Genomic DNA, 20,553 nt, shown 5'->3' with positions numbered 1-20,553 from the left:
TATCGCTTCAATAGGCGAGCTGGCCTTCCAATGACACAAAGCTTCATCGGGGATTTTTCAGGGTTGAGGCGTTTCCATGCTAGTGTGCTCCCTCGGCAAAGCGAAAGCTGCAGGCCTTGATGCTTTCAGCATCCGACGTAGACTTCGCCGTAACGCTCCAGTGTCTGGGCTCCAAACCTTACGTCATGTTCACACCAACCTTCTATAATCCCCTTATGCCCAATCGAAATTTTGCTTCGATGGTGAATGTTCTCCAAGGCGTGCCTTTCCTTCGGGCGGATGGAGAATTGACAACCGCTGCTTTGACAGAAGGCGGAACAGCGCAACTAGCGTTATAGTCACTTACGGTGGATGCGGATACTGCGGATGCGGATACATTCCGCATTTTGTAGCTCTGTAGCGGATTAGGAGGTTCTTGGAGACAAGAAGCTCTCGTACACAGTTTATCCTGGCTAAGGATCAGGGGCGAATCCAGGATTTTTTTTTAAAGGGGGGGGGGGTCATCCTTGGCCAGCATGGTAGACACACGATCTAGGACAATTAAACACTATGTGGCATGTGAGACATAAATTGGGGAGGGGGTCAGGACATGCTGACAAGGGGCGGATGCAGGATTTTTCTGAGGGGGGCGGGGGGTTCTGGCTCGGAAAACATGCTATTATACTACCAAGGTCAACTGTATGTAAGGACTGAAATTGAGGGTGGGGTCAGGACATCAGGACCCCCCCTAAATCCGCCCATCATCCTGATCCCGTTCTACATCCGCCACTGCTAAGGATGAAAGTGTTGTCCTTCAACATTTACCTTCACTAATCCGCAGTTTCACCGGCTGTTTTCCTTTTTACTGAATAAGACTACCCCGTCGCCCTTCCCCTATAAACGCCCCCTGGTCCCTGCCAGGATAGTAAAAAATTAACCCGATAATACACAGCGTACTAACTTCCGAATGCGCATATCGGTAATAGCGGGTCACGAGGTCTGTTACAGTAAACGGAGACGTTCATTAGCGCGGACAACGAATCTTGTCGACACTCGACTGTTGTGGCATGGACACGCGACGCAAAATTCGCACCCGCGAAAGAAGGAAAATGTGAAAGGGTAGCATCAATGAGGACTCATTGCCTGTTTTTGATTTTGTCGCACGACTTCCTAGCTGTCGCAACCCTAGAACGGTTTCCTTCCTGCGTAACTCCAGGCGAAAGGAATCTTGGGAACTCTTCGAGGTCCGTACATCCTGCGTAGAAAGCTACGGGCTGCATCATGGTATGTTTTTCGGGGCTTCCCTCATTGTCATAGAGCTTAATAATAGGGCACGCAAACAGCCTTGGGGCCCTAAAGTAATAAAAGTCACCGCAGCGCGTACCCAGAACCTATGGCGCAATTGTGCAATTATGACTCCTAACTTCTTTCGGGCTCCAAGGCGCTTGGGTGTCCCTGTCTTTGGGGGGACCTGTGGTTCGACTTCTGCAGAAACCTATTGGTATTCTTTGCTGTAGTCCAAGTCACGGACCACGGAGAACAGTGGTTAGCGTGTGTGTCTGTGAGCTGAGTCTTCAGGGTGTCCTGGGGGTCGAGTTTGAAATGCCGGGACACACCAATGCGTGTTGTGCGCGGGATGCGCACGTCCTGCTTGTGGGTTCGGCCCGTTGTGGACGGCAAACAAAAGTCCTTCTGAAGCTGAGTGCGTCGACTATTCCGTTCTGGGGTCCGGGCGTTCAAGAATATTATTTACGGAACTCACTCTCGCAGAGACTTCCGTACAATCGGCTTTCTCTCATTTTTGTGGGGAAAACGGCAAAGCTGCTAAAAACAAGCAAAAAAAAAAAAAAAAGACATAGTAGTCGCATCTTTTAGAAACGCCAAAAGTCAGCGCTCGGTGTTGTATCGTCTACGTGACAGTGTCTCCGATTTTAGCGCTTTTAAGAGACAACGTCGAAAGAACAAAGGATTCATAAAAAAATTCAATATTTAAAAAACAAAATAAAAGGAATCCAAAGCTCACACTCAATCATTGCCGACCTCCGTACTTTGCCGAAGGCCCAATGAGGCTGAAACGGATGTCCAACGCTGCTATGGCGACTCTTAACTCATGATCATTAACGAACTATTAATTACGCGGGCTCCTTCATTTTGATATACTCACATTTCAGAGGATTGGCTTTTTCGAAAGGAAGATCGCATAAAAAAAAAATAGAACTCAGCTCCTACACACGATACACAACAAAGCAGCACACCAATTATTTGGCATTTCCGTTGCCACAGGTCGAACCCAGAGATCGTGCCGTATATGGGATGAATTTCTAACACGAGGAGTTGGAGAAGAGCGAACATTATTACAGAAATAGACGCGTACAAAATATGTCACCGAGGGCATGCAAGAAATCACGCGAGTTCCCACCGGAAAAATTTCTAAAAAACCGGAAAGGCCGCAAAAACCCGGTCGGCTGCACCGCGTGCATTTTGAAAGAGCGTCTCAACAAATGCCACATATACAGTGCAGAGTGCAGGTAAGTAAAAATGACATCGCACAAACGCGAGCTGCGATATGACAGCACCTCCGCCGAACAGCTTAGCTGCTACGCACTGTGCGGTGTTTCTAAATATGTGGCTATATGAATTTCCGCCTTCTATTTCTGTTGGGAAGCGAATCTCAAGGAAGAGAATTATCGTTTCAGGCAATGTTCTATCGTGCGAGCATTTTCGTCATCCTCGTGTCGCTGTCAGCGGCATCTCTGTGTCCACCCGTAGATGACTCCGAGCCCTGCATCTACTCTTCGTGCACCACACCTGGTTGCGCTGCCAAAGGTCTTCAGTGCTGTCCCACATCGTGTGGAGGATCGCGATGCACACCAGGTACGCTCTTTTCGGACAACTGTTTACAATCGTATAATACTATTGTATATAAATCAAAGTTTTGCGGTGGTCGTAATTGTTTGACCCTCATCCATCATAAAACGAGACCCGGGACCAGATAACAGAAATGAGAGCTATACACCCGGGACGAGCAGAAACACAGGCGTGAGGTGTGGGTACTCCTCAAAGCTGTCCCTGCATGATGGGTTTTTGTGCCCGGATTGTTTGCTGTACCCGTCGACCGCGTGATTAGCACGTAACCAAAAAAAAGAATAGCGAAAAAGAAAGAAAAAAAAACTGCGATTTGGGCGACTTACTGAACCTTTTCTACTCCTCATTGCGGAAACGTCTTATCCGCGTCCATCCGTTACACGCACTGGTGTAAAAAAAAGTGACACCCGGACACGGACTGCTACCTGCACAATATCGCAAATGAGACCCGCACCCGCAGGAAAGTGCGGGTCTCAGTGCGGGGCTTATCCGCGGGTAACCGCAGTGCATGCGGGACTATATACAGGGAGTTTTCTTATCCTTTCCATATTTTTTTAAATAAAAAGTTATACGAGCAACATCGATGTCGTTTCTGCAGTTGAGTTATACGGGCAGGCGGACATCCTCTCGAAGAGAATGTAATATATAATTACGAGATGACTAATATACCTACAAGTCGTTAATTAACTCTCTCATTAGCGGATTTTTGGGCAAAAGCGAGATAGCAGAATGGGAGACAATCCTCGTTGAAGGCCCTTCAATTAAAAAAAAAAAAGAAGAAGAAGTAGAAGAAAGAGAGAACATCCTCAAAAGAGCTAAGGGCCATTTCCCTGTGGCTGAAGAAGAAGAAGCACGTGCGTTGAAATATCCATCGCCGAATTTTGCTACGCAAATGAGCCGCAACCGAAACCGTGCAGAGAAGACAGCGCGCTCATTCCATGTCAGCAGGGCCACGTCCATTGGAGCAATGTAGACGAGGGCCTGTTTCACGACGTTTGGGGGCGCTCCGAACCGTATTCTGCACCGCCATTTGTGGTCGCGTAGCCGGTGGTTTTTCCGTACACAGGCATGTATCACCTACACTGTGCGGCTCGGAAAAATCGTGTTGCAAGGATTTCCACAAAAGAGCTGACGTTCCCGGTACGGCGGTAAGGCAGGGAACACGCCGGACACGACCGTCTAGTAAGGGCGCTCTACACTAGAGGACAGTTGGCGCTGCTATCGCAGGACGAAACTTTAGTGCAACAGGAACCACCAGCGCTAACTGTTACGTACGCTATCGCCTTTGCGTACGTAGGGGACAGCGTTGATGGTTCTGCGCACGCCCATAACAGAAAGAGAGCTTCGCGCAGTGCGCAGAACTACCAGCGCTAACTGTTACGTACGCTATCGCCTTTGCGTACGATGTACTAAAACTCTCTGATGATTTCTCCGGTTGTCTTATTCGTACACCTCCTTATCACACTGGTTCGTCATGTGACTATCATATAGCATCTCTTCAGTAGGCGTGGGAAAAATTGGCGGCGGCATTACGGAACCAATAAATGGCACGGAACTTCCAAGCGTACGCGCGCAAAGACGCTCACCGCATGCGTCCCTAATGTCCGCCATTTGCAAACAAGGCAAGCTGAGGTCAACGTGGCGCCATCCAGGGTGGCTTCAAATATGGCTGTCCATTTATCCCTCCATTACCCTCTCTATCTCGCTGTGTGCGGCTCAGATAGGCCTCCGCCGGCGAAGGTGATGCGCTCTCGTGACTCTAATGCGCTCCTGAGGCGCACGGTTTTGGTTTCGGTTTGGTTTTGGATTCAGCGACGGATATTTCATGGCACGCGCACTTTTCAGGATTTTTAAAACGAGAGGATGGCTTTCAACTAAGATTGTCACCCATTCTGCCCCAATGTGAGGAATGTGTGCCACCTCGCGCTTTTGTCCGAAATTCCCCAATTAAAGAGTTAACGAATCTTAGGTGATTAGTCCACTTTCAGTTACATACTCTCTTCGACAGGATGAACGTTTGGTCGTGTAACTAAACCACAAAGAAGACATCTGCTCTCGTAGCTTTTTTATTTAAAAAATCTGTAAAGCATATATTTAGGAAGCGCCCTGTGTATATAGACCCTCTCTGTTTCTGTTATAGCTACCGGAAGATAACATTGCTTGACTAACATCATCATCGACCGAATGTACGAGTGGGAAGCGTGGAGAGAGGGAGGCTCGCGTACAGTCACGAAAGCGTACCGCCATTGCCTCAGCGTCTCCGATTCGATTACAGCGAATAGTGAACGGCAAACATAGAAGCAAACTATAGAAGCTTACTTCTAGTTCTAGCTTACTGTAGTTTCAAGCCTGAGTGCCATCCGCGTGAAACGCCGCGTCACGAACCAATAATGGACCATTTCCGACAACGCTTATGCGCATGCCCAGACCTTGAGTCCGCCATTTTTGAGCGGAAAACATCGCCCTGGGCCCACCTGCGGGCGACTGTCATGTTCATTGTGGGGAGATAATCGGTTTCAAGGTTACGCGGACGTTTGAGGTCTGGTAATGAGTACAATGCGCTTTCACTCTTTCCGCATTCTTCTTCCAATCTTCACTTGCTACTTTCCCACGCAACGTACGTGCCAGTTCGTAAAACGTCACCATTATTGGGGGAAAGACACGACGTTCGACATTCCGCCGCCAGGGGCGACGCGAATATGGAAAAGGTCCATTGAAGCCAGTGCTCTTTGACGCCACCGTTGAACACTGGGGCGTGCTCAGTCAACCCCATTCAGAATTCCAGATCAATAAATGATGACCAGAGGTCTGCGGGGTTGCGGGTGTACCAGCGGATCCGCGCTAATCTCGGATTTGCGGGTAGTGTGTGACTGCACCCGCGTTGCCTCTGCGGGTCGTGCGGGTACCTGAGCTACTCCTGCGTTCATGCTTTTTCGCGAAATAAAGGCGCAAAATACCGGACTTCCAGTGCATTTTATGATAATTTGATGGCCTTTCTTTCATCAATTATGCATCATGCATTTGATGTACCGCATGTAAAGCGCGATGTAAAGTGGGGTTAAACGTCCATAAACGCTTTCGTGTTTTTCTTCGCGCTACAGTACTCTAACTTGTGCAACCCGGCTGCACGCCCCTGTAGTGCAGGTCTGCAGATACACCCGCGAGTAGCCCCACCAAAATCCGTGCGGGTACGGATTGGGAGACATTGTCTGCGGGTTGGTGTCGAGAATTACATGACGGAGCAGACCTCTTAGCATGACGGCACGACGATGTGCTTTCGACGGCTGTAACTATGGAGACAGCTGCCAGTCGCAGAGAGACTGTGGTTGGAACCGGTGATTGGCTAAAGCAGACGACATCCAGACTTTACATATATGTGTACTCACATGGTGAAGGAGTGAGGAGAGGCATAAAGCAGGCCTGTATATTTATGCCGCGTTGGCTCAGTCAGCGTCATCTAGACTAATCGTTATCGCTAATCAACGCGACGTAAATCCCGCCAATTAGGTTCGTGCCTTCATGAGCAGTAGCTATGGAGACGGGCCGCCATCAGCTGCACGAACAGCCAGTGGGGTAGCCACACAGGCACTCTGTTCGAGATCGTCTGCGACAATTTGACGACTTCACACGCGATGTACTGCTTGCGACACACTTGTCTGTTACGTTCAGCTCGTGACGGACTGGTCTCCTATCGGTGGTGTCGCGCACTAAGTAAGTGTACCACAATCGACTCCGAGGGGAGGATAGCTGTGCCTGTGACCAGTGGCGTAACAAGATCACCGAGCTGCGAAGGGGGTTGCCCCTCCCCCTGCTGATCCTAGATGCGCTCACACAGACCTGTGCATACAGCGAGATCACAGATGATGAAAATATAGATGAAAAATACGAAAGTTTACTACTGCGATTACATATGGGGCGCCATGACCCGCGAGGCGGCGTCACGGGATTGGAAGGAGTTTGAAAAGCTCCCAATTTCAAAATTATTCAAGAATGCGGCTACGCCGAAAACTGCACGAACTTTCGCGATCGTCACACCATACCCCCCGCCCCCCCCTCATATGTATATTTTTTTCTCTTCACGGATTTGCACGATTTGCGTGGGTCGCCCCATGGAAGGTAGGGGGCTCGAGCCCCCCCAGGCCCCCTGTGGCTACACTACTGGCTATGATGCCAGGCAACTTTTCTGTGCATTTGGAACAGCAATCTTCTTTGAGGGAGTTGTTACAGGGAGTCCTTCTGTCCGTGTAACGAGGATTGTACTTCCAAAGTAGTCTGTACAGTCAGAAAAGTCCACCGGGCTCAGACCAATGTCTTCACGGCGCAAGAATGCATCAGTAACGAAACACAGGGCAGGAAGAAACGGGAGAAAAGGCAGGAATGGGTGAAGTCACACAAGATGTTGGCAGACAGATATTTTTACCACGCCTCGTTTCTGTACGAGGTTTCATGCAATGAGGTGCCAACACTTCCTAAGACCCACCAGAAATGTGACTGCTTGTGTGAAAGTCGTCGTCCTACAACACTCCATGTTCAGGGTAGGCTATCTGTAGGCCGCGCAGGATGCATGTGCCACAAATTCTATAGGTAAAAAGGTCTTCTGACTAATTGTGAAACAATAAGGCCGTGGAGCTAATAAAGTGATTGACACCTATGATACAAGAACAAACCGTTTTCGAAAGAGAGGGGCAGTGTTCTCTCATCGTGTACCCTTTAGTTACCCTCGGAGGTCACCAAGGTAGAAGAGAAGCTCATCTATGAAAGCTTTGTAACTTATGGAAAGAAGGTAATGAGAGGCAGGCTCTAATGCCTAGCCTTCAAGATGTCTGAATGTGTGACACAGGGCAGGCCAATATTTAACAAGAGCAAGGGGGGGGGCTTCCATTCTCATCAGTACCTTGACTAGTCCGATGCGTGTATTATCACCATAATATCTGTTTACAGTGCAGAAACCTGTTTACCAGAAATTTTATACCGGAGTGTTACAACTTGTATGCTGACTTCACGCAGGTGCTGACTCAGCAGATGGACTGCCATGGTTCAGGAAGAGGCGCCAGCTGCCTCCACACATCATCTACTTTGGCTAAGTGAACAGCGCAATATGGCAGACGACTACCTCATACCTCTTAACAGAGGGTAAATACCTAATAAATACCCACCTGTTATCCTCTGTATATTGCACAAAGTGCCGTAAGAGTAGAACAATTTTGTTTGGTTTTGTGCATGCATCAAAGTGTCACTGGCATTGTGCATTTGGAAGGCCTAAAGACGAATTGTGCGTTGAACTAAGGGTTACTGTATCGCTGATGTACTGATATATGCATCATAAAAATTGTATTCCAAGATTATTTCGGATTCTTTCACTCGTGAAGTGTTGTCATATCCGTTCCACATGTCACATATGTTGCACAGCTTCTGTAATTGGCTTTGTTCCTTAAACTATTTGGACTATCAGCCTCGATGATGAGATGAAGTTCCAATGTGATGGTGGAAGCAAAATACTGTATGACACTGACTTGAATGGAGAGAGATGCACGTATACAAAAAAAAAAAAAAAAGAAAAAGAAAAACGGAAGATATCGACGTCAAAAGAAGCATGTGACCCTCACACACTAGTGCCAAATCAGATTTACATTTATCAGATAGGTATCAGTAACAGCTATGGAAACCACGACCTTGTATAACTGGGACAGGTTTTGTTCAGCAGATATATTTTGCTCCACAACTTCCCTAATGATTGTTGCTAACAACTTATTGAACATGAACATTCATGCTAGTATAAAAATAATCTGAAAGCAAAGTATTTGGGGGAAAATTTAAGTGGGCTCGTTCTGTTTGAAGTAATCCGCAAGGTTTTGGAAGGAGTACTAGCTTTGGTGACTTCTCATATAATTTAATCCTTTTATTTTACTTTGTCAGCTTATAAAATAAGAAACTGGATTAACTAAACTAATTTCATTCCATTAACTTATACCTACACCAAACTGTAATGCAAAAACACTACCTGAAATTCCTTAAACGGGCACTAAAGTGTAAAAATGGCTCATCTTAGAGTGAAACAATCATCCATTGCATCATTTGTAATTCATTGATTTGAAACCGCAATATGCCCTTTCCCCATCCCTCCCAAGAATCCCGACGACGCGGAGAGGCCCCTCCCGACTGGTCTCCTCGAACGATCTCCGGCACTGATTGGACAAATCCTTTGCAGAGACCAATGAGAGTGCGCTCCGCATCGTCGGCCTTTTCGAGAACGAGGGAAAGCATAAATGGCATCGATCCTAATCGATCGTAAATCACGGACGATGCAGCGGATGACTTCCGTTTTCCTTTTGTGTTGGGGTCAAGGTAACAGAACCTTTCACTCCACATGGGAAAATTTTTGCACTTCAGTGCCCCTTTAAGTGTCAGCCAGATAAACGATCATAACGACGTAAAATCTACGTCAAAAGCGCTGAGACTCCATGACATTAGACACTCCACTGTTAGAAATACAGCACGTACAAATCTGCTGACGTCTGGTGATTGCAGGACACTTTGTTTTATTATCAATGGACGCGAGGTACAAGCAAAACTTGCCATCTCTCACCCAAAAAAAAAAAAAAAGAAAGAAAGGAAAGATTTAAGCGTGATCACAGACCAAAGATGCTCATATATTACGCTATGTTATAGCTATCTACAGAGGTTTCGAATCGAGCTGTAACGCTCGTGGAGAAACGTGCTCACACTACGTACTGTCACGCGTGAGAGAGGAAAAAGGAAAAAATTGTAACGTAGTGCGTCTAAATGGTCTGCACCTACATGCACAACTCATCCCCATAGCAGGCCGGCCTCATCTGCAGCTCACGACTACGACGACACACCCGTTACGCTGGGGATGACCTACGCGCGAATGTTAGACGAAAACGTAATACTTCTCATTTACAGGTACTGGGAAAAGAACAGCCGACTCTCTGTGTCATTTTATATTACAAAACTGCTTTTGTACACAAAGGTAAATACATGAAGGTGGCATGGCACTTGAACGTCCACATCGTGATCGTCTCCCATGGCAGCAATTAGCGCGGGGCAACTTTGCTTAAAATGGAAAAACAAGAAGAAGTTGTGGGTCCTTCAGCAGCGAAGCACCTCTCGGTGGAACTGCGTTGATTTGAACTTAAACCTTCGGCGAAAACAATGAATAGATCTACTGGCACTTCCCCCCCCCCCCCCCCACCATAGAATTTAACTAGATCAAATCCATTAACGTTGAATAAACGTGAAGTCATTTACGGTACCGCTGAATCCTCCCAATCATCCGCTAACAGGTAGGAAATTTAGCGAACTCGTGAGGAAATGTTGAGAGAAGAAGAGCCGCATGATGAGAGCGGCTGACATGTCGAACAGAGACTCTTCCGCGAGAGCAACTGTTCAAAAATATCGTCGGCTGTCGTCCCGAGGCCCTTCCCTCTCGATCAACCGGGTTTTCGAATTTATACAAGGTTTTCGCTGTAGTTTGGCAAAAAATTGTAGTTCAAGCCATTACACAGGAGCTTAAGAATTACAGAAACGAGTCAACACCAAATCCACTGGATCAGCATGTAACAAGGTTAAGGATAACAAAACATTACGCCGTTATATGTACACGGGATCAGGCGCAACAAGCCCGTCTCTTCCTTCAACTTGGTATTCCTAGAAACTATAAGCCCTGAGCACAGTACACAACAAATGCAATAATGGCACATTAATAAAAGCATAATTTTGGTAGGCACAAAGCAACAGCGTGCCTGCGAGGAGGGTTTGCCTGTCTGTGTTGCAATACTATACCGCATTACCTCTGTAGGCTCTCTAAGTTTTTACGTCAATAGCTATAAAAAAAAGAAAAAAGAAAAACCTAACGACAAGGAGAAGCAACGTGCAATCGCTACTGCTGCTATTTATAAATACACGTACACCACCCCTCGACGAGATGGGGAGCGCAACAGCGCAGTTTGGGGGCGTTACCGAGAGACTGCAACGCGTACATCGAAAATAGCGCTTTCCTTTCTTTTTTTATTTTTTACGACTTGTGCTTCGAGAGGGCAAAGTGGAAATAGAAAAAGCGAACAGCTTTCAACACTGCCCACAGGTACTAGAACTAAAGTCAGCTATTGTTTGTACAAAAAAACGTGTTTCTCTGTCTGTTTTTTTGCAGCCGCTTCTTTGCTGCAACTTGTGCACAATCTCCGGCGCTATTGCAACCCGTGCAACTGGAAACACGTTCTCAGTTGTTCACGATGCTTCATTATTGACCCCGCTGGAGGGGAAAAAAAAAGAAAGAAGAAAAAAAGAAGGAGAAGGAAAACCGCAAAGGCATTCCAGATTCATTTTCTTTCGCCATGTCTCCACCAAGCGCACACTGACTTTCGCACGAGAGGTGCATCATTGACCATCACGGCCATCACGCAGACATTGTAATACGTCCTCGTTGACCTGTTATCTCTACAATATCTGAGAATTTCAAAACGATCTAGAGGTAATGCGTGCCTTTGTATTCGCTCGACGCTCGACAGCCCGTGCGTGTCGGGCGTCACTGTTAGTAGAGGCATCCGAAACTCACGGATAGCAGTTCAATCACAACACTGTGTTCTTTGGGAGTGACGGGATGTCGTCCCTCCTGTTGGTGTGGACACTTGTTGGGAGGTGGGGTGGGGGTGGACACTGTGGACTTGTTTCCGTCCCTCTGAGGTGAGGTTAGGGTTTTTCGGCCGTTCCAGTGAAGAAGGACAGCGAAGGGTAGAAGCCGAGCAGCACGGCCAACAGCAAGATACAGAGCGGCACAATGGAGCAGGCTGAAATCTGAAAGAGAGGAAAGTAAAGTGCACTGTGACAGATCTGCAGGACTTTACGTATCTGTGACCTATGACTAGGGAGGGCTTCTAGTATGCTTGATGTGTGGGACAAATGACGTGTGTGACAAACGTGATATGTGTATTATGTACAGACACCTCTGCCCAAGTCTTGAACTCACACATAGCAAACGAGTCATAACTCCAGGTCTCACTCATGCCGTATTCACATGAGCGACACTGTCCAGAATACTCTAGCGGAAGATGCACAGAACGTCATTGCTCTCTGCTGCCTTCATGTCTCTTCATGCTCTTTTGACCGTGGGGAATACCCTGCAGCTCAGCCACAAGATACCCAGTAGCAGACGACAAGGATGATATTGTCGTCTGCTATGTACACAGCATGCTACTCCGGCATTGTGTGAATGCTCAACATATGACGTGGTGGAACTTGCACCACGTGAACAGTTTTTTTTCCCTTTTCGTCCACTAGAATATTCCGTGGGGATGCTGCCCGTGTATTCACACGGGCAGCATCATAAATATATAGTATGGCATAAAGTCAGCGGCACATAGAAACAGCCTTGGTAGGTCATTGAGAGGTTAGCCACTGCATGGGCAAACTGATGCAGTTAATGCCTGCTACAGCATATCTACAAGTTAACGACCTGGCCTCCGGGTGCACAAGCTAAAATACATTAATTATGTGTCGTATAGGTGGTCAACTTTGTGGTCCTAATATGTAATTTGTAAATTAGTAGCTAGGCATGACATTTGAGGAATATTTTGTGGGGCTTTAACTTCAAGAAGCACATTTTATGTTGTTGTACCACAGAGTTTATCTGGATCGCAGGATCAGTGAATTAAGTGCCTCGAAGCGTTCTGGCTCAGATAATGCCGCAGGAAAAATTGAGTTTTGGCGCAGCTTCGTTGATCCACCGTCGGAGGGCCCCGGACATAATTGGTTACCAAGTTATGATGTGGAATGAGCACTTTCCATGTTAATTTCAGTTTCATTGTGTCCTGGGCAATTTTCCACTCAATTTAGAGGTGCGAGATCGGGGAGCCATGAGGCTAACCTGCATCCGAGGTGTCAGTTCATGGTGGTAGTGAACTGCGTGTCCGTGTACACAACATGTTTCAGTGTAAGATCCTAGCGATCCTCAAAGGTACCAAGTTACAGTGACCGTCAACAAGAGGTCTAAACGATGCCTTTAGAGACATGCCGAGCTACCCTTAGGAATCGAAAATCGTGGAGAACACCTGGCGCCTCTCTGTTCGAATAGCGGTGAACATAGAAGCAAAATGCAATCTAGTTGGTGTATACTTGATGTTGGCATCATATCCCTGAGCTTGGGGAAAACAGAAGAGATAACACAAAACCACAAGCTCCTAGATTATAACGCCCTTATCATAGGCACTCCTTCCCAGCGCTGCAATACTTTGTACTTAAGCTTTACTTAGTATTTTTGTACAAGTGGTGGATATCCCATGAGAGACGCTTCTTTCTAAAGTTGATTATCATCATCATTCTACACGTTTTCATAGGAGCTGTTGCTGTCGTCTGCTACGGTAGTCGTACGTCCGCTTCTGCGCGTTCAAAATTCAAATTTACATTGTCCAATCACGATGTAGATCTCGAGGGCCGATGAGTAGCGCCCCCTTGCGGACCATGCGGACGGGCTCTTCATAGGGGTTGCCTATTACGACATGGTCGTTATGATCTAGTAGGTATGCACAAAATGAACAGCACAATCGTTGGAGTGTCAACGTGACGGTGCGTATGTGCGTCCCGAGAGTACTTGGCTGGGGCTAGACTAGGCCTAGCTGGCATTGGCTTCGGCCGATTAGCAGGCGAGTAAGTCGCTGCAACAGCTCCCTCTCACATCTAGACAACCTCCGTGGACTGCGAAGCTGCTCCGCGCTTTGGCTCAACTTTGGCGCAAATGCAGTGAAAACACCCTTTACGGGGCAGGATGGCGCAGCACCCCGTGTTTGGCACAGTTTGGCACAAATATGGTGCAGCACTTCCATCACTGCAGGCTGCATGCCTATGGCTTCCCTGGGATACTCGCTATTGGTGCATGGCGCTTCTGCAAGACTCATGTAGAGTCAAACCCTTCTTCGGTGAACTCTACTTCGATGATCAAGCAGACATCGTCAAGTTGAGCACGAGGGTGGAACAACAAAATCATGTTCAGATGCGTGTGAAACTGACATGCGGTAGTGGAAATGTTGTCATAGCATGTTAATGTCCCAACACAATAGCCCTTAGTGGGTGAGCTGGACTTAGTGAAGCTCCTTTGTCGCAAATTAGTTTTATGAAGATGAAAATGATCAGTATTATGAAGCTCCTTGTAAATTGGTTTTTACTTTACAATACTTTGTGGGGCTCCATATTCATGGAAAAATTTATTTATTTATTTATTTAAATTTAAAGTTTAAAAGGACATGCAGAAACAATCGGGAAATTTGTGAAAGTTAGGCCACTGCAGAAAATAAAACCTCTACTGTGAGTAAATGCGGCACTAGTACACAAAAAGAGAACAATTCCTGAGGCTTTGTGTTGGTCACTCTGTACCTGACAGTGCAGGTGGGAACATAAGGTCTCCACTGAACGCTGGGTGTGGTTAGAGAACCTAGCTTTCATGGTTCCACGAAACTTCACGGAATCGGCCATGCTTCGTGGAAACAGCTGCTTCCCTTAGAATCATGTGTTCACCGAATATTTGGTATCTTACAGAATTACATAAGGACTTCAAAGCACCTACGATATTTTACACAGGTTGAACCTCAACACTCGCGACTGCAATGCCTGAAACGACGATGCGGCTGAAGGTGCCGCGACAAACGAAAATTTAACGAAGAAAGAAACAAATATTATAAAATTTCTAGAATAATAGTAATAATAATAATAATAATCTAAAATAAATTTCTATAAAAAATTTTAAGGAATTCCTCTGCACACCGAAAGGTCACGAAAGGCTTCAAAAGCGCGTGGGGTAAGTCGGTAAGTGATCTTGGGTGAATGCAGCAACATTTCTTTTTACTTGTTTTCTCTTGCCCATGGAATGGCGAGGATTTGTAAGTCCCACTTCGCGGAAACGTTAATTTGCTACTGCAGAAAGCCAGAGGCATTAAGGTGTGTAAAGTATCTATTGATGACAACAACAGAGGGCAACACAAACGTTCATAAGGTCACTAAACAATGCAAAGATTTCTGTACCGTTTTTGTTTGGTAAGTGACAGTCTTGAAGTCCTCTGCAACAGTTCGAAGCTCCTGCTGCAAGTCTGCTTTCTCTTGCGAGCAGACGGCGTACTTTTCCTTGAGGATAGCCAATTCTTCTATCGTCTCCTGCAACTGTGGGGTGAAAGAGAGAAACAGAAGAGTTTGTCTCAAGTTACGCAGCAACAAAACAGTACGCCATGCATAAGGCCCTCGGTTTTCAGCGATTCCACGAAATTTTGCGGAATTAATTGCGTAATCCTTCGTTTGGCACAGAATTTCATGGAATCCGATATTTTTAGGGGCGTGCAGATATTCGAGTTCTCGAATTCGAATCGAATATCAATCACTCGAAGTATTCGATTCGCGAATCATATTATCGGGTTTCCGGATATTCCACTAGTATTCGCCGAATACGAACGACACCCCCCGAAAGTGGGCTTCACCTGACGCTTCCCTGCACAAGGTGAAGCCTGCTCTACAAAATTGAAGCCTGCTTTACAAAATAGTCCATGCTGCAGGACAAACACAGATAGACTGTAGTTTAGCTTAAGATAACGTTAGCCCAAGTTTGTTGTGAATACTTCGCCTGAGAAAGGCGCGGCGTCCTTCCCGTGTGCAGTTTAGCGGTGGCAGTGGGGGATTTTGATTTGATGTCTCTGAGGTGGCCTCCAAAGATCTAAGACTGTTAAATAATGCCTACAGTCCAGGAACAAAAAAGGGTGTCATAAACATGCAACTTCCAAAGGGCATGTATTGTAAACTCTTTCCTATAAAGTTCCTATAAACTCTGTAGATGCTGAAAGATCTTTCAGCAGGTATAAAATGATTGCAGGCGACAGACCGCATCAGAGGAGAACACAAGATATCATGTATGTAATTCTGAGCCACTATATAATGCTTCGAATCTGTAATTTTACAAAATATTTTTGGTTCCCACATTATCCGAGAAAATGAAGTGTTTCCCGTTCCAGGCAGCCGTGGTCTGCTCGCCTCGGAATATCGTGGAATTTACGAGTCGGTGCCGCGGAATTTTGAATTTCGCGCAGCAGAAAAGCAAGGGCCTTAGCATTGCACACCCACAGATCATCACGTGTGGCTTACCTGCTTGCTCGTGCTGTCAGCTTTCTGCCTTACTACCTCAAGCTGTTTGAGCCAATGTGTGTCTCCAGACTCCAGCGAGTGTGCCGCGGTGCCGCACTCAAGCGCTGTGTAGGCTTCTTGGAGGTGCCCGTAGTCCGACAGCAGTTTTGCATTTTCGTTTTGGTACCTGGAAGGTGAAGGAAATACACGTTTTCAGGATCTGTACCAGGAAATACAGTGGACATTGTCCATTTAAGGGAGGACGCGGCTTTCAACTTGAAAAAAGAAGTCAAAAAATCGATTTTTGGAAGACTTTATTTCTGGTCTCCATATAATCCATGTTCTGTGTGATCTCAAAGTATTTTGGCTCAAAATAATCTCTAAATGCCCCCAAAATTCTTTTCTCTGAGGCATGGTAGCGCGATACGCGTCAAAATTATCGATAAAATGTCGATTTTCCGATATACGTAGCTCCCGAACTAGAGCACTGGGCGCCGCCATCTTGGCACTGTTGGAAAAAGAATCTTTTCGTCTTCAAAATTCCCACTACAAATTAAAGTTTGGTCAAAATCCTCCAAAAAATAAAAATGTTGGTCTTGAAAGCCATGTCCCCCCTTAAGCACAACCTTTTTGTCTTAGATCCTCGTGTTTTAGGGTTGGACCCGCTTTTGACCCTCGAGCTCGAAAAAAATCTAGAAAACAAACTTGTCACGGTGAAACTGCAAATTCAGCCACTAATACGGGCACCGGAGATCGTGCTAAATACTGCACGGTCAACAATGTGCCCCAGCCTTCCGCGTTCATCTGAAGTGCGAGGAGCGCTTTTTTTTTAATTTTATGCCTGTTGTCGCCTAAGTTTGCAGCTCCTGAAATAAGACTCGATTTCCTCCAGTTTCAAAAAGCTTAAAATCCAAAAAACACAAGGGTCTATGCAATAATGTGTAAAAGTGCACCAGTAGCTTATCGAAAGGTTGTGCCATAATAAAAAAAAAAAAGCAAAGACCACCAATGAAAATACAAATACATCCTGGCCATTCTAGGCCGCTGCGCGTAAAATAAGAAGATGAAATCTTAATTTGTGCCTTCAACAAAAAAAGTGCACTGGCTGCGAATTGCAGCTGTCTACTGGAACTGTCTACTGCCTGTATTGTAGCCACAGCCTAACAACTTTTGAGCACCAAGGCTTGGTATGGTTGCATGCACAAGGACAAATCAATCAATCAATTTACTTACTCCCAAAAGTCCCCGGGGAGGGCATAGCACACGTACCTCTGCATGTCGGCTTCCAGCGTCTGAATCCTGGTCTTAAGTGTGGTGCACTCAGTTGTGAGCGCCTCGTATTCAGCCTCTCCGTGGCTTACCTCGCTCTTCTCCACGTTCGCTCTGTTTCGTAGCTCCTCGGTCAAACTTCGCACTTTTCCTGCACGTCCAAATAAACATCAAAGACACCCAGCGGACGTCTACACTTTTTACAGCTGCTAGAATGCAGTAACTGTAAAAAAACATGGTCACCGACATAAATGAAACGGGAAACTTACTTCTAAGATGCTCCGACTCATTCTGGTGCTGCTTTGCACTGTTCTGAGCCTCATGCAGTTGCTCTGTTCAAAAAAGAAAAAAGAATGACATTTTGGAGATGAACACGGAGAAAAATGGATTGAACTAGAAAGCCCTTATAGCGTCCCTCACACGGTGGCGGATCCAGGGGGGAGGGGGGGGGCGATCAGCTTATACATTGGATTTCCCTCTCCCCCCTCCTCCACTATGCGCTCCAACAAAGGAACCCTCCCCTCCCCCAAACCGAAGGTCAGGATCTACCCCTGCGCTCACATGGTCCCATTATCGTGTCACATCTTGAGAACGTTATGCATTGACAAGACTGGATTGTCAAGTTTATTATAATCTGATTTTCTAAATCCGTGTATGTCACTGACACCATTCTCTCCTGATGGTAATGTTAACAAAACAACATTTCTGAAACATTTTGCTCCGATTAACTACAATGCCATTTAACTTTTGCATTTCTCTTGTGTACTGGCCTGGACACCCAGCGATTGACCAGACAGGGAAGAAGAAACGACTGAATCCATTTGAGAACACGTCCTCTCCTTTTGGACCTTGATTTCGGACCTACTGTGTTGTGGTTCACTGAACTGTTTTCAAGCGTACTACATACTATATTTCCATGCCTTTTGTAATTCGCTCTAGTGGACCCACAAGGACATTAGAGATTCACACCAAAGAACAGGTTACATGTCACTTCAGTCAGATTCACCTGTTCCCTCTAGGTTCACTGAGGTGCTGAGCACCTGCAGTTCTCAGCCCAGTTAATTTGAATTTCTTCATGTTTACAAAATTGTGCAGCACCTTCATCTCCCACCTCATGCACGTGAGGCTTGAACCTACTATATGTGTATGTAGCAGTGAAGAAAAACCATGCTGACAGACTGGAAATCATGCAACACACTCAATCGTACTAACTGGTTCAGCATTAAGTGCCACAGATGAATGGCACCTACAGATCTGTGGGCCAGGCAGAACGCAGGACTCGATACAGAAAAATATATCAAGCAATGGCATCAAAATGCTATGCATCTGCTTGTGACTAAAACAAAGTGAGCCGGAATAAAACTGCAGAAAAACGTTTGCATCCACGTGAAGCTGGTTCCTACAAGAGTACTTATCTAAGCACTGACACTTTCCCGTTCCACATATCTTATCTAATATAAATCTTATAAACATATGCTCAACGTGTAGCCACAGAGCTTCGGCTATTTTTTATCTGTATATATATGTATCTTATCTAAGCACTGACCCTCTCCCATGAGTTGCCGTAATCAAAACTGCACCCTTAAAACACAACTTCACTGCATAACACACTCCTAGCCAACAATCATCCTGAATGACATTGCTCTCTCCCGATTTGTTCAAAACAGGAGGCATATGCCATATTGTGACAACTATGCAGTTACGCTAATCGCCACGAAAAGGCGTACGCCCCCTCGATTTCTATAAACCAGGAGTGGTAGCGGTATCATTCTGTGCAATGGTTGGCCTTCGGAGCGTTACGTGGTGAACTTTCGGTTTAAGCAGGTGGCCCTATGTGAAGCCGACCAAAGGAGCAAACCTACTCTTGAGTGCTTCGCAGGTGGCATCTGTGCGCTCACGGCCTCTTTCCTCTTCCTCTAATAGGCCTAGAAACCAAACATAAGAAGCTCAACAGGCAACTAAAAACAGCCACCAATTACCACATTTACTCGCATAATCTGCGCACCCCTAGTTTGGTACGAAAAATGTTGATAAAACAGAAAGGAAAAAAAAAAAAAAAAGATCGCGTCATTTGCGCACCCTCAGTTTCACGTGTGATCATCTGGTTCAGCTCCTCTGAGCAGCTGGTTTCTGCATACCAGTGTTTCATAACAAGTATGTTACACTGGCTTAGATAACGAAATAAAAACAAAAACACAAGGACGTTTCGACGCCTATACTATCAGCTCGGATACACACGAGAAATGAACAGGTACTCTAAAGTGGAAACCCTTTTAAGCCTTTGTAGCAATCGGGCAAAGGTCCGTAGATCCATGGCGATAAGAACGCTTGCAACACCTTTGCCCGATTGCTACAAAGGCTTAAAAGTAGGGGTGTGCGAATATTCGAGCTCTCGAATTCGAATCGAATATCAAACGCTCGAACTATTCGATTCGCGAATCGAAAATCCAATATCAGATTTTTCGAATATTCGACTATTCCACGAATTCTAATTGTGAGAAAGTAGCGCTACGAAATCTTAAAGCCCGTAATGACATTATTATCAGACCAGCGGACAAGGGTGGCGGTATAGTTGTTCTTAATACGTCCGACTACATCGCGGAAGCAGACAGGCAGTTGAGTGACCGCTCATTCTACAGAGCTATCGATCAGGATCCAACCCCTTCCTTTTGTCTTCTTATTAATAAGAAAATTGATGAACTCGTCACTAGTAAACTTATCCCGTCCCATATTTCCAAATTCTTGCGTCCTAAGAACGTCACACCAGGTAATTTTTATCTTTTGATCAAAGTTCATAAACCCAATAACCCTGGGAGACCCATTATTTCAGGAATAAACACACCGACAGAGAAATTATCCTTAGTTGCTGACCACTGCATCAAACACATCCCACCCCTTCTCCCATCCTTTGTCAAAGACACAAACGATTTCCTTTCCAAAATTAACGTTGTCCATGACCATTTCAGTAACCATGCTGACATTTTGTTGGCAACAATGGATGTCGTTTCGCTTTACACTAACATTCCCAATGACGAAGGTCTCTCTGCTGTTGAACACTTCCTTAATTCTCACCCTTCCGATATTCTTCCCATGCCCGCTATCATCCCCCTTTTAGAACTAGTTCTTAGCTGTAATAACTTCGTATTCAACGATCAACACTTCGTCCAAATTCATGGCGCTGCCATGGGCTCCCGGGTTTCACCTAATTATGCCAATTTATTCATGGGTCGTTTTGAAAACTCAGCCCTCAATTCTTTCCCCCTTAAGCCACTTATATATCTCAGGTTCATCGACGACATTTTTGTCCTCTGGTCTGGTGATGAGGCA

The 20,553-nt window shown here is 45.9% G+C and overlaps 1 protein-coding gene and 1 long non-coding RNA gene across 2 annotated transcripts in view; one reads left to right on the top strand and one right to left on the bottom strand.

Moving 5' to 3' along the window:
- The first annotated feature begins 1,158 nt into the window (after positions 1-1,158).
- On the top strand, positions 1,159-8,189 carry LOC135389930 (uncharacterized). Its single transcript, XR_010421620.1, has 3 exons — positions 1,159-1,263; positions 2,676-2,853; positions 7,852-8,189. It is a non-coding gene; the product is annotated as an uncharacterized LOC135389930 (long non-coding RNA).
- A 1,177-nt stretch (positions 8,190-9,366) lies between these two features.
- The window catches only part of LOC135388152 (sarcolemmal membrane-associated protein-like), a 30,587-nt gene continuing 19,400 nt past the window's right edge, over positions 9,367-20,553 (bottom strand). The window contains exons 20-25 of the mRNA XM_064617517.1: positions 19,089-19,151; positions 17,496-17,558; positions 17,227-17,377; positions 15,979-16,144; positions 14,875-15,009; positions 9,367-11,658 (exon numbers count right to left, since the gene is read on the bottom strand). Coding sequence (XP_064473587.1) covers positions 11,554-11,658; positions 14,875-15,009; positions 15,979-16,144; positions 17,227-17,377; positions 17,496-17,558; positions 19,089-19,151 — 683 coding nt within the window. The 3' untranslated portion in view covers positions 9,367-11,553. The remainder of the gene's footprint in view (positions 11,659-14,874; positions 15,010-15,978; positions 16,145-17,226; positions 17,378-17,495; positions 17,559-19,088; positions 19,152-20,553) is intronic.

Source organism: Ornithodoros turicata, chromosome 3, assembly GCF_037126465.1.
Source record: "Ornithodoros turicata isolate Travis chromosome 3, ASM3712646v1, whole genome shotgun sequence".
Taxonomy (NCBI): Eukaryota; Metazoa; Arthropoda; class Arachnida; order Ixodida; family Argasidae; genus Ornithodoros; species Ornithodoros turicata.
This window is presented reverse-complemented; position numbering and strand designations above follow the sequence as displayed.